The 12,990-nt window shown below is 46.1% G+C and overlaps 6 protein-coding genes across 6 annotated transcripts; 3 read left to right on the top strand and 3 right to left on the bottom strand.

Annotated features, from left to right (window-relative positions):
• Positions 1-175: 175 nt before the first annotated feature.
• Positions 176-1,042, top strand: LOC108051626. The gene is made up of 2 exons (XM_017133775.2): positions 176-369; positions 439-1,042. Exons 1-2 carry the CDS (start codon positions 251-253, stop codon positions 989-991), a joined length of 672 nt encoding a protein of 223 aa, XP_016989264.1. The 5' UTR covers positions 176-250; the 3' UTR covers positions 992-1,042.
• A 242-nt stretch (positions 1,043-1,284) lies between these two features.
• LOC108051636 (alanine--tRNA ligase, cytoplasmic) lies at positions 1,285-4,870 on the top strand. Its single transcript, XM_017133785.1, has 3 exons — positions 1,285-1,382; positions 1,620-2,624; positions 2,811-4,870. Exons 2-3 carry the CDS (start codon positions 1,630-1,632, stop codon positions 4,714-4,716), a joined length of 2,901 nt encoding a protein of 966 aa, XP_016989274.1. The 5' UTR covers positions 1,285-1,382; positions 1,620-1,629; the 3' UTR covers positions 4,717-4,870.
• Positions 4,871-5,077: 207 nt separating this feature from the next.
• LOC108051637 (haloacid dehalogenase-like hydrolase domain-containing protein 2) lies at positions 5,078-6,118 on the bottom strand. Its single transcript, XM_017133787.1, has 4 exons — positions 5,967-6,118; positions 5,612-5,908; positions 5,340-5,556; positions 5,078-5,285 (listed from the first exon to the last, which is right to left on the bottom strand). Exons 1-4 carry the CDS (start codon positions 6,101-6,103, stop codon positions 5,121-5,123), a joined length of 816 nt encoding a protein of 271 aa, XP_016989276.1. The 5' UTR covers positions 6,104-6,118; the 3' UTR covers positions 5,078-5,120.
• A 281-nt stretch (positions 6,119-6,399) lies between these two features.
• LOC108051694 (mitochondrial ribosome-associated GTPase 2) lies at positions 6,400-7,682 on the top strand. Its single transcript, XM_017133870.2, has 2 exons — positions 6,400-6,556; positions 6,620-7,682. Exons 1-2 carry the CDS (start codon positions 6,413-6,415, stop codon positions 7,619-7,621), a joined length of 1,146 nt encoding a protein of 381 aa, XP_016989359.1. The 5' UTR covers positions 6,400-6,412; the 3' UTR covers positions 7,622-7,682.
• Positions 7,627-8,758, bottom strand: LOC108051695 (WD repeat-containing protein 82). Its single transcript, XM_017133872.2, has one exon. It carries the CDS (start codon positions 8,653-8,655, stop codon positions 7,702-7,704), a length of 954 nt encoding a protein of 317 aa, XP_016989361.1. The 5' UTR covers positions 8,656-8,758; the 3' UTR covers positions 7,627-7,701.
• Positions 8,759-9,147: 389 nt separating this feature from the next.
• Positions 9,148-12,929, bottom strand: LOC108051693 (inactive pancreatic lipase-related protein 1). The gene is made up of 6 exons (XM_017133869.1): positions 12,799-12,929; positions 10,739-10,907; positions 10,612-10,678; positions 10,081-10,488; positions 9,449-9,823; positions 9,148-9,384 (listed from the first exon to the last, which is right to left on the bottom strand). The coding sequence occupies exons 2-6, from the start codon at positions 10,764-10,766 to the stop codon at positions 9,240-9,242; spliced, it is 1,023 nt and encodes a 340-aa protein (XP_016989358.1). The 5' UTR covers positions 10,767-10,907; positions 12,799-12,929; the 3' UTR covers positions 9,148-9,239.
• Between the last annotated feature and the right edge of the window lie 61 nt (positions 12,930-12,990).

Below are 12,990 nucleotides of genomic sequence, written 5' to 3'. Positions count from 1 at the left end.
AAAGCTTAAGTTAAAATAGTCACATGGAACGTTTTGTTAATTTTAAGAGGGCTTGTTTAAATATTTTAAATTATCTATTCTTACATTCATACATATTTGTTTCCCTGTTTTATTTTCTAAACCTACTGCTCTCTTTTTCCAATATTTACTGTAAACGTCTCAGCAAAGCCGGTTTTGTAGTTTTACAACACTTCTCTTAACCAGCAGCTGTTAGTTGGGTTCGAACCAAATATTTTGATTTATCATAAAGATGGCATTATCTCGCGCCAAGCCCGAAGAACTGCCCAAGGATGCTGTTGTTATAACAGAGGATCAGGCCCTTAAGTACCAGTGGAAGATCATAACCGCCTGGGACAAAGTTGGGGATGTGTGAGTGCAAGACACCTTCAAACCAACCGCTTACCTAACAACCGATTTCAAATAATGTATTGTAAATAGGTGGTCCCTGCGCTACGGCCCCGGAATTCTGAGTGCCATGGCCGCGGGAACGGGCGCCTACATAAATAACCACTATCGCACCAAGCTGCGACTGGGAGGACATGGTCGGCTGTCCAGTTACCTTCCCATTGTCGCCGTTCCCGCCATTTTCACCATGCTGGCGCACAAGTTCTTCATCCAGAGACCTATTCTGCTTAATCCACTGGGCGAGTGCCCGGTATGCATTCAGGTGCGCAGCGCCGCCTTCCAAACTAGTCTGGGCATTGTGTATCCCACGATCCTGGCCCCATTTGCCGCATTTATGTTCGCCACCCGATGCTACACATACCGCATTCCCTCAATCACGGAAAGTCCGCGTGAGGTGTTTCAGTTGTGGCGGAAGATCACCCGTCCCATTGTACCTGCCCTTAGCACCCTCATCTGTCTGCAGGCCCTTGTCACCATGTTCCTCACCGGCCAAGAGGACAAGCAGAACTTCAAAATGATGCTGCGCATGAGGGAGATCGAGCACAAGCTGGAAGAGGACAACCTGCCACAGCGAATCGACTTTTAATTGTTTTTATCTTGTTAACTAGCTGAAATAGAGACGCATTTTTGAGTTTAGTATAAATGTAGTTGTTATTTTTTGACGGTTTAAAAGTTAATTTGCCTGGCGCGAAATTGGTTGGCTAATGAATATCCTGTTAACAATCAGATAATTTTTTTAAAAATATATATTTTCTTATCAATATTATTTACACCTTTCAAACTGATAACACTCAATTTTGAAAGCAATATATTTTTAAAAATCATGCAATTATTTGTAAAAACCTATTCTGACCAGCCCTGGAATTATCGATAGCTCACAAAGTTTGCCGCATTGTCTATCGGAAAGGTGCGAATCCCTCACACGTTGCTGCAGTCGGCTGACGAAATTGTTTGCATTTGCATTTACTGTTCAAAACGTGAGTAATACAAAGCTTGTTTTGGTTGGACGCCAGTGATGACTAGTTCCAAATTTAAAATGTAAACAAAAGGGCCTTATACTGATTTAATTTGCATTTTAATTGTGTAACTTATTCACGTAGTGTGCAGTGTGCACTTTCACTGCTCCGATTTGTTGGCCATTTTGAGGGGTTAGGGAGCCCCAATAGTCGCGTGGCAACGTTTTTACTAAGTTCACCCACGGCTTGTAATTTCAGAACCAGCAAAATGAAGTTCCTGACCGCCAAGGAGGTGCGCGACGCCTATTTGGGCTTTTTCAAGGAGCAAAAGCACATCTATGTCCACTCCTCGAGCACAATTCCGCTGGATGATCCCACGCTGCTGTTCGCCAACGCCGGCATGAATCAGTTCAAGCCCATCTTCCTGGGCACCGCCGATCCCAACAGCGAGATGTCCAAGTGGGTGCGTGTGGCAAACACGCAGAAGTGCATCCGGGCCGGCGGCAAGCACAACGATCTGGACGACGTGGGCAAGGATGTCTACCATCACACCTTTTTCGAGATGCTGGGCAACTGGTCCTTCGGCGACTACTTCAAGAAGGAGATCTGTTCCTGGGCCTGGGAGTTCCTTACCAAGCGCCTCAGCCTGCCCAAGGATCGCTTGTATGTTACGTACTTTGGTGGCGATGAGGCCAGCGGCCTGGAGCCCGATCTGGAGTGCAAGCAGATGTGGCTCGACCTGGGTCTAAAGCCGGAGCACATCCTGCCTGGCAGCATGAAGGACAACTTCTGGGAGATGGGCGAGACTGGACCCTGTGGACCCTGCTCTGAGCTGCACTTTGACCGTATCGGCGGACGCAGTGTCCCAGAGTTGGTCAACATGGACGATCCTGATGTCTTGGAGATCTGGAATCTCGTGTTCATCCAGTACAACCGCGAGTCCGACGGCAGTCTTAAGCAGCTGCCCAGGAAGCACATTGATTGCGGCATGGGCTTCGAGCGGCTGGTGTCCGTCATTCAGAACAAGCGTTCCAACTACGACACCGATCTTTTCGTGCCCCTTTTCGAGGCCATTCAGGCGGGCACTGGAGCCCCAGCTTACCAGGGCCGCGTCGGCGCCGACGATGTGGACGGCATTGACATGGCCTACCGCGTGCTCGCTGATCATGCTCGCACCATCACCATTGCCCTGGCTGATGGCGGCACTCCAGACAACACTGGTCGTGGTTATGTTTTGCGACGCATCCTCCGACGCGCTGTGCGGTAAGAGTTTTCTCAGATGAATGTATTTAAGGGTTTGATAATCTAAATCAGACCATTAGATAAGCCAGTCTGTCTATTTGGTTTATTAACCATTATTTATCTAATGGATTTTTAGTTAGTTTCCAACTAATTTAAATCATTACAACACCAATTATATTACCATTTTTATTTATTTATACTTTCTAGCTATGCCACGGAGAAGCTGAATGCTAAACCAGGTTTCTTCGCCACCTTGGTCAACACAGTGGTCGATCTGCTTGGCGATGCGTTCCCGGAAGTGAAAAAGGATCCGCAACACATCATTGATATTATCAACGAGGAGGAGTTGCAGTTTCTCAAGACACTAACGCGCGGGCGCAATTTGCTAAACCGCACCATCGAAAAGCTTGGCAACCAGACCACCATTCCCGGAGATGTTGCTTGGCGGCTGTACGACACCTACGGCTTCCCAGTCGATCTCACCCAGCTGATGGCGGAGGAGAAATCCCTGCAAATTGATATGGATGGCTACGAGGCAGCCAAGCAGAATTCATATGTGCTATCACAGGGCAAGGGCGCTAGCAAGATCGAGGAGATCAATCTGGACGTGCACGCCATTTCCCAGCTGCAGGATCAGGGTGTGCCCCCGACGAACGACACCTTCAAGTACAAGTACGAGGCAGTTTCGGAGGAGCGCGATTCTGCGTACAACTACGGTGTGTGCAACAGCAAGATCGTGGCCCTGCGTTTCGAAAACCAGTTTGTGAACGAGATCAGCAGTGGACAGAAGGCGGGCATTGTCCTGGACAAGACTAACTTCTATGCCGAGAGCGGTGGTCAGATCTACGATCAGGGTGCTTTGGTTAAGGTCAACGAAGAGGCAAACGAATTCCTGGTGGACCGCGTCTACAACCGCGGAGGCTACATTCTTCACATCGGCGTAGTAGAGGGAACACTGAAGGTGGGTGATGAGCTGGAGCTGCACATTGACGTGGAGCGCCGCTGGCTAACCATGAAGAACCACTCGGCCACTCATGCCCTGAACCACTGCTTGCTGCAAGTATTGGGCAAGGACACCGAGCAGAAGGGCTCGCTAGTGGTGCCAGAGAAGCTGCGCTTCGATTTTAACAGCAAGGGGGCGATGACCATCGAGCAGGTGGCCAAGACGGAGCAGCTGACCAAGGATATGGTGTACAAGAATGTGCCCATATACGCCAAGGAGTCTCAACTGGCCCTGGCCAAGAAGATCCGTGGTCTGCGATCTGTCTTCGACGAAGTCTACCCAGATCCCGTGAGGGTAATCTCCTTCGGCGTGTCCGTGGACGAACTGGAGCAGAATCCCGATTCTGAGGCCGGCGAACAAACCTCCGTGGAATTTTGCGGCGGCACCCACCTCAGACGTTCGGGCCATATCATGGATTTTGTTATCAGCAGCGAAGAGGCCATTGCCAAGGGTATCCGTCGCATTGTGGCTCTTACAGGACCCGAGGCTTTGAAAGCATTGAAGAAATCGGAGGCTTTCGAACAAGAAATCATCCGACTTAAGGCCACCATCGATGCCGATCAGTCTGGCAAGGACTCCAAGTCTCATGTGAAGGAGATTGTCGAGCTGACCGAACAAATCTCGCATGCCACGATTCCGTACGTGAAAAAGGACGAAATGCGTAACCTTCTGAAGGGTTTGAAGAAGACTTTGGACGACAAGGAACGTGCCCTTCGCGCCGCCGTCTCTGTGACAGTCGTGGAGCGCGCCAAGGCGCTGTGCGAGGCCAATCCCAAGGCCACAGTGCTGGTTGAGCAACTGGAAGCCTTTAACAACACCAAGGCGCTGGATGCCGCTCTTAAGCAGGTTCGCAGTCAGCTACCTGATGCCGCTGCTATGTTCTTATCTGTCGATGTGGACTCCAAGAAGATCTTCTGCCTAAGCTCGGTGCCCAAGAGTGCCGTGGAGAAGGGTCTGAAAGCAAACGAGTGGGTGCAGCACGTCTCTGCCACTCTGGGGGGCAAGGGAGGCGGGAAACCAGAATCCGCCCAGGCTTCGGGCACAAATTACGAGAAAGCGGACGAGATTGTCCAATTGGCCAGCAAGTTCGCCCAGTCAAAACTGTCTTAAATGCATCAAGAACTAGCAAGCAGCAAAACCACAATTACTCACAATTTTGATACACACTTATGCTTAATTCTAATCCGTTGATCTGTTCCAAACAGCATTTCAGATGAATTTTACGGCTATTTATAAAATAAAAGCATTTATACACTTATAATAATTGTGTGCGTTTGGCTTTGGGGGGAAAAATCTGAAATCGATATATTTCGTTTCGATTTGATCTTCTTAATTATAAAGTAAAAACTACCGAAGGTCGTTTTTAATAAATGTAAGCCACGAATTTAACTCATTTCGCACATTTAATTGTTTTTCAAACACTACTGATATAGTAATTCCTTATTGAATAATATAATAAATAAAAAATTCGTCAATAACTATTTTTTTTAATATGAAATTCATAATTTAAAAGCCTAAGATTTATTCTTCTGAATTATCCAATCCACTGCCGCGGCAAAGTTGTCTACCAAAGCTGTTGGTGGTGGGGATGGATTGACATCTGGCAAGTATTTGCCAGTCTTGACCAAAATTCCCTGCATGCCCACGCTCATGGCGCCCACAATGTCATCATTGGCATCCTAAAAAACAGAAATTAAAATAGAATCCATAATGTGTTAAGTGAGCCTACTTACGTCTCCTATCATAACGCAGGAGGCGGGATCCAGACCAGCCAGAGCTCCTTCGAAGAAATAAGGATTGGGCTTGCCAATCACTTTAGCGGTTCGTCCTGTAGCAAACTCCAGACCCTTAACAAAGCATCCTGGGCCTAAAGCTAGTCCATCGGCACGCTTGTAGTATTTACCCTGATGCACGGCCACCAGTTTGTGGTTCTTATTCTCCAACAGAACACTAGTGGAAAGTTGATCGTTACTTTAAATCATATGGTCTTCGGCATGCTACCTACTTGAAAGCCTCGTTGAGTTGGTCATAGTTGAACGCCTTAGGTGCTAGGCCAATCACAACTGAATCCTGGTAGCGCCTAGTATCCTCTGGTGGAAAATCCTGGCGAGCATCCTCAGACAGGATGTAGTACGGATTCAGTTTCTCATTCTCCACAAATGCGACTGCGGCGCTCAAGGAACTGTAGATTTCCAAGGGGTCCAGATGGAAGCCAATCCTGCAGAGCCGTTCGTGAAGAGTTGCCTTCGAGTCCTTTGTGGTATTTGTAACGAATTTGACCGCAACGCCAGCATCTCGCAATCTGCACAATACATCCGTATGTTATTTATAAATAGTTTGTTTACTTTTTAATATTGAACCTCTTCAAAGCCTCAACTGCATTTGGAGTGGGCTCATCTTCCACATGCAAGGTGCCACTGAGATCGATGAGGGCTGCTTTAATGGACATCCTTCTCAACTGTGGAAAGCTTCTGCTTCCTCTCAAGAACAATAACATTTAGCAATTTCCAGCTAGTTCGATAATTTTCCGATAGGCTTTTCGATATGATTTTCTATCAGCAGGTTGTGTCGCCATGGGCGTAACCAGGGTTTTTTCCTCTTTAAATATTATGGTTCTTACATTTCAGTTCATATTTAAACAATTACTATTGCATCAATCCTAGCTCCTGATAATTTAAATACGATCAGAAGCAGTACTTATTATCAGCTCAGTCATTTAAAAAACATGTTCGCCCCACTGCTTACGAACCCTTTTAGTTCTGCAGCATTTCTTTTTAACTACGCTCATGTTCTCTTGCACTTCAAGATGTTGTTTATAACCGGCAGATCTTTCCTAGCGGGGTTTTCGTTAGATATATCCAGAAACGTTAAACCAATTGGACTCGTAGCGAACTACTGCCAAGCAGCAACTGCCCTGCGTCCAAAGAAGGCGAAATCCACCCGAAAAGAGGTAAGATCTTCAGTCCCAAGGGATTTTACATAACTTATCCATATTTTCTGATCTCCGATCCAGGCGCAGTACTTCTCCGATGCCAAGAGGATCCGTGCTATCGGCGGGAAGGGCGGCGATGGCTGCGTGTCCTTTCTGCAACTGTGGTGCAATGAAAGGGCTGGCCCGGATGGCGGAGACGGTGGCCACGGCGGACATGTGGTGTTCCAAGCCTCCAACGATGTGCGCAACTTTAACCACGTGGGCAGTGTACTGAAAGCGGAGGAAGGAGAGCGGGGCGGCTCCAAGGATTGTCATGGCAAGAACGCCAAGCACGCTATGATTAAGGTGCCCATCGGAACCGTCATCAGGAATTCCCAGGGACTCATTGTCGGGGATCTCGGCCAGGCGGACCTCATGTTTGTGGCCGCTCGAGGCGGAGCCGGCGGCAAGGGCAACCGCTTCTTCACAACGGACAAAGAAACGAGTCCCAAGGTATGCGAATTTGGTCCCAGTGGCGAGGATATCTCTTACACCCTGGAACTGCGGAGCATGGCAGATGTCGGCCTAATTGGCTATCCAAACGCGGGCAAAAGCACCCTTCTGAATGCCCTGACCCGGGCTAAACCAAAAGTGGCTCCCTATGCATTCACCACGCTGCGTCCACATCTGGGCACCGTCCAGTACGATGACCACGTTCAGCTTACCATCGCCGATCTTCCCGGACTCGTTCCCGATGCCCATCGCTACAAGGGATTGGGAATTCAGTTCCTGAAGCACGCTGAGCGTTGCACCTTGCTGCTTTTTGTCCTTGACGCCAGTGCACCGGAGCCCTGGACTCACTACGAGCAGCTCATGCACGAGCTGCATCAGTTTGGCGGGCGACTGGCTAGCCGGCCGCAATTGGTGGTGGCCAATAAACTGGACGTGGAGGAGGGTCAAAGTAACTTTGAGGAGCTACAGCGCCGACTGCAAAATCCCGTGCTGGGCATCAGTGCCAAGATGGGTCACAACCTGGGACAACTCCTGAACAGCATACGCAAAGGATACGACCACCACAAGGAGCAGGCAAAAGACTTCAGTTAGACCGCTTTGTTTTAGTTTTTTTAATTGTTATTTATAAATTAAACTTTAATCTTATAAGCTACACAAATGGGAAACATAGTTTACAAGCCCTCCTCGGATGTGGGCAGCCAGAACGCCATGTTGGTGCATGCGGAGGCCAGCATCATGTACTTGGGATTGAACTGGACACATTGCACCGGCCCCGGATGGTCCCCATTCAGCACTGAGACTTTGTTGCCTGTGTCTGCGTTCCAGATGTGCACGCGCCCGTCGGTGCTGCCCGAGAAGATGAACTGCGAGTCCGGGCTGAAGCTCGCCTCGATGGCGATGCCTTTGTTGTTCGGATAGCCGGTGAACGTTTGTAGCGGAGTGCCGTGGAAAGCGTCCACCAACCGGATGACCGAGCCATTTGTGCTGATCAGGATAGTTTTTCCGTCCCGCGAGAACTTCAGGCCGGTCCAGTCGCACTCCTTCTCCTGGTTAAGCTTGAAGGTGACGAAGGGGCCCTTGTCGAAGGAGCGCAGGTCGTACAGCTTAATGCTCTCCGAGTTAACTCCGGCAGCGAAGATCAGGCCCTCTGGATCGTATGCGGCAATTGGGCGGCCGGAGAGATGCATCAGGCCCTGACAGTTGGGCGAGCGCAGGTCCCACAGGCGCAGCGTCTTGTCCAGCGAGCCGGAGAGAAAGGTGTCCTCAACCGGCGATATGCACAGCGAGATGACTTTCTTGGTGTGGCCGGGAAAGTAGCGCAGGTACTTGTTGTCGTGCAGGCTCAGATACCGGATGGTGTCGTCCACCTTCGTGGAGCTGTGGATGGCCGTGTTGTTGGCGTGCGTGAAGTGGATGAGGTCCACTCCATACTTTTTCGAGTTGACCGTGCGCGACTGCGTCCCCTTTTCGCAATCGTAGATCACAATCTGGTCATCCTCGCTGCAAGAGATCAGGTGCTCCCCATTCGGCGCAAAGTCGATCGCGTTGATCTTGTCCGTGTTCTCCCGGAAGATCTTGGCCACCTTGAAGCTGCGCACCACAGAATCTATTAGTTTTATCTTCATTTTGATCCACCGGATTCTGTTTTGTTTTCAATATTTTTTTTGACGCGAGGCTCTGTTAGCGATGGCAGTTGTCCACGGTTCGATGTGTGGTTGCGTTATCGATATCGAACCACTGAGCTGCAAGTGGTTCCGGAATGAACCACAACTGCGGAACTAGTAAAAGCTTTGAAGATTTTATAACGGCCGATTTGGAAAAGGACGTTTAGCAACTAAACCAAAGAAGATCGTTTCTGTCCGAGTTAATGGTTTTTTTTTTAAAGGGTGAAGCAGAATAAAGATCTTTTGTTTGTTTAAGTTTTTAAATTTTTGAAATATAAACAGTGCTAACCTGATTGTTACAACTGTAAATAGCTAAATAAATGATAAGGGAATAATTGCCATTTTTAGGAAAACAATTAAAGTCCCTTCTAAAACTAAATGAATAAAAAATTTTGTAAGAAAAACCAAGTTTTATAATTACAAATACTACCACGCCCATAGATAAAGACATACTTTTTGGTCAACAACAAAATTTAAGCGTTATAGAAGCCACATTAATTTAGCTACATTTTGTAATGTACACTGTGAAATTGTTTATGGTCTATTTAATTTATTTGCTGCGGAGGGCAGTCGCAGGTGATACTGTGGGTATTTCCTAGCAGCTCCTTGGGGTCAACATATACAGCACCCTCTTTGCCTCTGGCGAAAGGTGTTTGACCGTTGGTTTGTAAGTAAAAGTCGCCATGTATTCTGTAAATTACAATTTCAAATGATTAGATCAAAATTTGCGTGTATCGTAAAAAGAAGTTCCTACATCGTCGGGCAATGGTGACCCATCACCACCGGCGGGCATGTATCCGCTGTTTTGTTCTGCTTGAAGTCCGACCATTTCTTTGCAGGCACTGCATCGAATCCAATGGGATACCGATCTGAAACACTTTCGGCCCAGAACCACCAACTGCGCCGATGGCTGGACAGGTCGTTGTCGCTGAGCATTTTGTAGTTCCGCTTGGGGCAGCCCGGCTGCAGGCTGCTGCCTCCGTTGGGCCAGAAATCCGCCGTTCCAGTGCTCGTCGGAGCACCGTAGAGCCAGGCATCCGTGTGTATCACATCCACAAACTCCGCATCATTCGCGGAAAGGTGGGCGCCCGGGTAGAATAGCGGAAAGGCGGGATCCAGGGCGGAAATTCTACAGCAAATTGGTGAGGATTAGTAAAAAAAAAACAGGAAAATAAATTAAAATTATAAATTAAATATTTTTTCGTTTTTTGTTTTTGAGTTAAAGCTACATAGATAAAATGTAATTTTAAAAAATTATAGGTGATACTATCCTTACGACTTTTTCATGCATTTTGATTTAGTACAGAATTGGTTTCTAATCTTGCACTTAATGTCTTTTACCATCTTGGTCCCTTGATATATTCAGAAATTGTAAAAAACTCTTACCTTTTTAGCTTTCTAACGCCTTTGGTGCGCTTAATGATTTCGCGACCGAGGAGTCCGGCCAGTTGGCCGCCCATCGAGTGTCCGACAATGTGAAACTTCTCAATGTCCAGGCCATGGTCAAACATTTGGAGCAGGACCTTGGCCAGCTCTGGGCCCAATTGCTTAAGGTTGGGGAAGGCATCGAACATATAGTTGCCATCGGCCAGCTCACCCCAGTCCAGGACAATAAGGTTGGTATCCTTACGTTCCAGATAGGCTTCAGCTATAACGTGAATGCTCTCCACATCCGGATCTTCGAGGTAGCCATGCAAATAGAGCACGGTATTCTTGCACAAATCCAAGTGCTCGTCCTCCAATAGACTTTGGAAATCGGTTAAGTCATAGATATCACTATCTGCTACGGTGGGTCTGCGGGCGAATATATAAAACTTTAGGTAAATTCTTGGATAACAGCAAAAAAAATCTATGACCGAACATGTTAAATTTAATGATATTATATGCCGGATTAATATTTAGAAACAGTTAACTTACCCGTAATATAGTATAAACTTCGCAGTCGTCAGATCCGCCTTGGAGTTCTTTAGTCCACAGAGCAGCCCTGTGCAATAATTATCCAAATCGTATTAGCGGAATTTTCCATTTTCGCTTACTCACTTACTGGATTTGTTTTTAATGGCCTTGTGCATGTTGCTTTGGGGTTGGCGGCTATTAGTCCATAAAATGATTGATTACGTGGCCAGTGGGTTGTCCGGATATCCTCTGCTCCCATGCGGTGATTGGCAAAGACTGGGACGGACACTCGGTTAGCCGGATTAGTGTGGCGTGGCCTGCAACCCATCGAAATTGATAACTCTAATTAAATTTCAATATTTCGGATAAGATAGTGAGGCTTGCGACATGAGCATCGTGAATCACATGAGTGGCACCAACGGCGGCAAAGTCCGGCTGGAGGTCCAAACCTTTGCCTGTTCATGCATCATTCATGTGTACATACAGTGGAACATCCGATTTTGGGTACTCAAATGTTTTAAAATCCCAATTATTCACCCACTTCTAGGTTGCTGAACAAGTTTAATCGAACGTTAATCCCATTATGCACTTGAGAAATCATTTTAAGGTGATTGGGCGAAAGCAATAAATGAAAGCTGCGAAAACACTGTCGCCAGTGAGTCTACTACAGGTTGTTTATTTTAATTCCACATTCACATTCAATCAAAATGGCAATACTAACCATTTCCTCCAACAAAAGTTAGGAGAATAATTACAATGTTACCCAGTTTTTAATTACAAAAACTAAAAGACTATAATATTTAAATGATCTATTAGCTTGCCCATTACAATTAAATCTTATAGTCTATTACAAATTGATTAGAAATTTTAAAATGTTCAATCAACCAAATTACAACCATTTTTGTAATTTGCCTTAGTTATAAGTTTTCCTTTCATAATTTAATTGCGTTGTGATTTATAGTATATAAAATAACTCATTGAAATCTTTTCTTATAAATAACATATATGTAGCACTCAAAAAAGTACTTGCCACTCTAAACAATAAACCTTGGTTAAGGGCCGTTAAACATGCCATAAAATATTAAGGAAAAAGATAAAAGCTTGCCAAGTGTCAGTTTAACAAGCTGTAGGGCCCACTGTCTGTTGCCGCAGATTACCTTAACCTGGGTCTCAATGAACAAACTACAATGCTTAAATATGCAGACTTGAAATTACAGCAATGCCACACACACGTGTACACTACAGTGTAACGTCCTTTAGTTGAATCAACACACATATAATTGGATTGTGAAGGCTATATTGGACTGCTTAAGTAATTTAAATATATTTTTTTAAATAACGAAAAATTTTGAGTTGACAAAGTCTTATTCAATTCTCCAATATTAAACAGCAGAAGTAATTTTGAATGGATAAAAATGTCTCATTGACATTCGGACTTATGAAACTTAATAAACTTAAGCACCATAACTATAATCTGAATTTCTATAACAAGAAACAAATCACAATGAATTTTATTTGGTCAAGTTATGGCACTCGACTTATAAACAATTCGACATAAGCAAGTTTGACTGTGAAATTGTATGTAGATTTGTGTGGAAATCACTTCCCAAGGCAATCGTAATTTAAGTACCGGCCTTTTTTGCCTTAATTTCGTCGTCATATTACGGACATAAATAAAGTGCACTTCAATTTAGATTCCGGCTTATCGGGGGAAAATTAGCCGTCAGATAAAGCTGTGGGTCAGGGGGCGAGGGGATCGGCGCCAACCACTTGGCGGAAGGCAAAAATATCGCTTAGCAAAACGCGCCACTTGGGGACAAAGGCAAAAAAAAAAAGGCTAAAGCTTGATAATGCCACAATAATTGAAGTTACAGCTCAGCATTTTCGACATAAGCAAGTAATTAACGCGTACTCTATGGGGTATATTTATATGGGCACTTGTTTCGTCGGCGGGGCAGGTGGCACCATAGATCGTAGGTCAGTGGACGGAAAACGGACGAGGAGATTGCGACACCAGTGGGGAAATTGATAATGGTTCGCGTTCGCCTGTATTTGGGCACACAAACACCAGTGTTTCCGTATATATGCACATAATTGATTGGTTCCACCCATTTGCCCAATCAAATTTGCATCTGATTCCCCTATTGACGCGCCATTCCGCGGTGATTTGGGGCACGAGCGCCAGTCGACTAATTCAATGGCACTTACGAGTTACGAGTGATTCGGAATCGCCAGTTAAACAAACATTGACCGACAAACAGAGAGACGACTAAAAATACAAGCGCACCGCCCCGTCGCAAAAGTCCAACTGATCTCTCGCTCGAAAATGCTCGCACCGCAAAGCAAACAAATAAGAAATAAGCCCCAACTATCGCCAGGTGTCAGTTTGGGGACTATCGA

Source organism: Drosophila rhopaloa, unplaced genomic scaffold (assembly GCF_018152115.1).
Source record: "Drosophila rhopaloa isolate 14029-0021.01 unplaced genomic scaffold, ASM1815211v1 contig_2, whole genome shotgun sequence".
NCBI lineage: Eukaryota > Metazoa > Arthropoda > Insecta > Diptera > Drosophilidae > Drosophila > Drosophila rhopaloa.
Note: the sequence above shows the minus strand (reverse complement) of the source record. Positions and strands in the feature narration are given on the sequence as shown.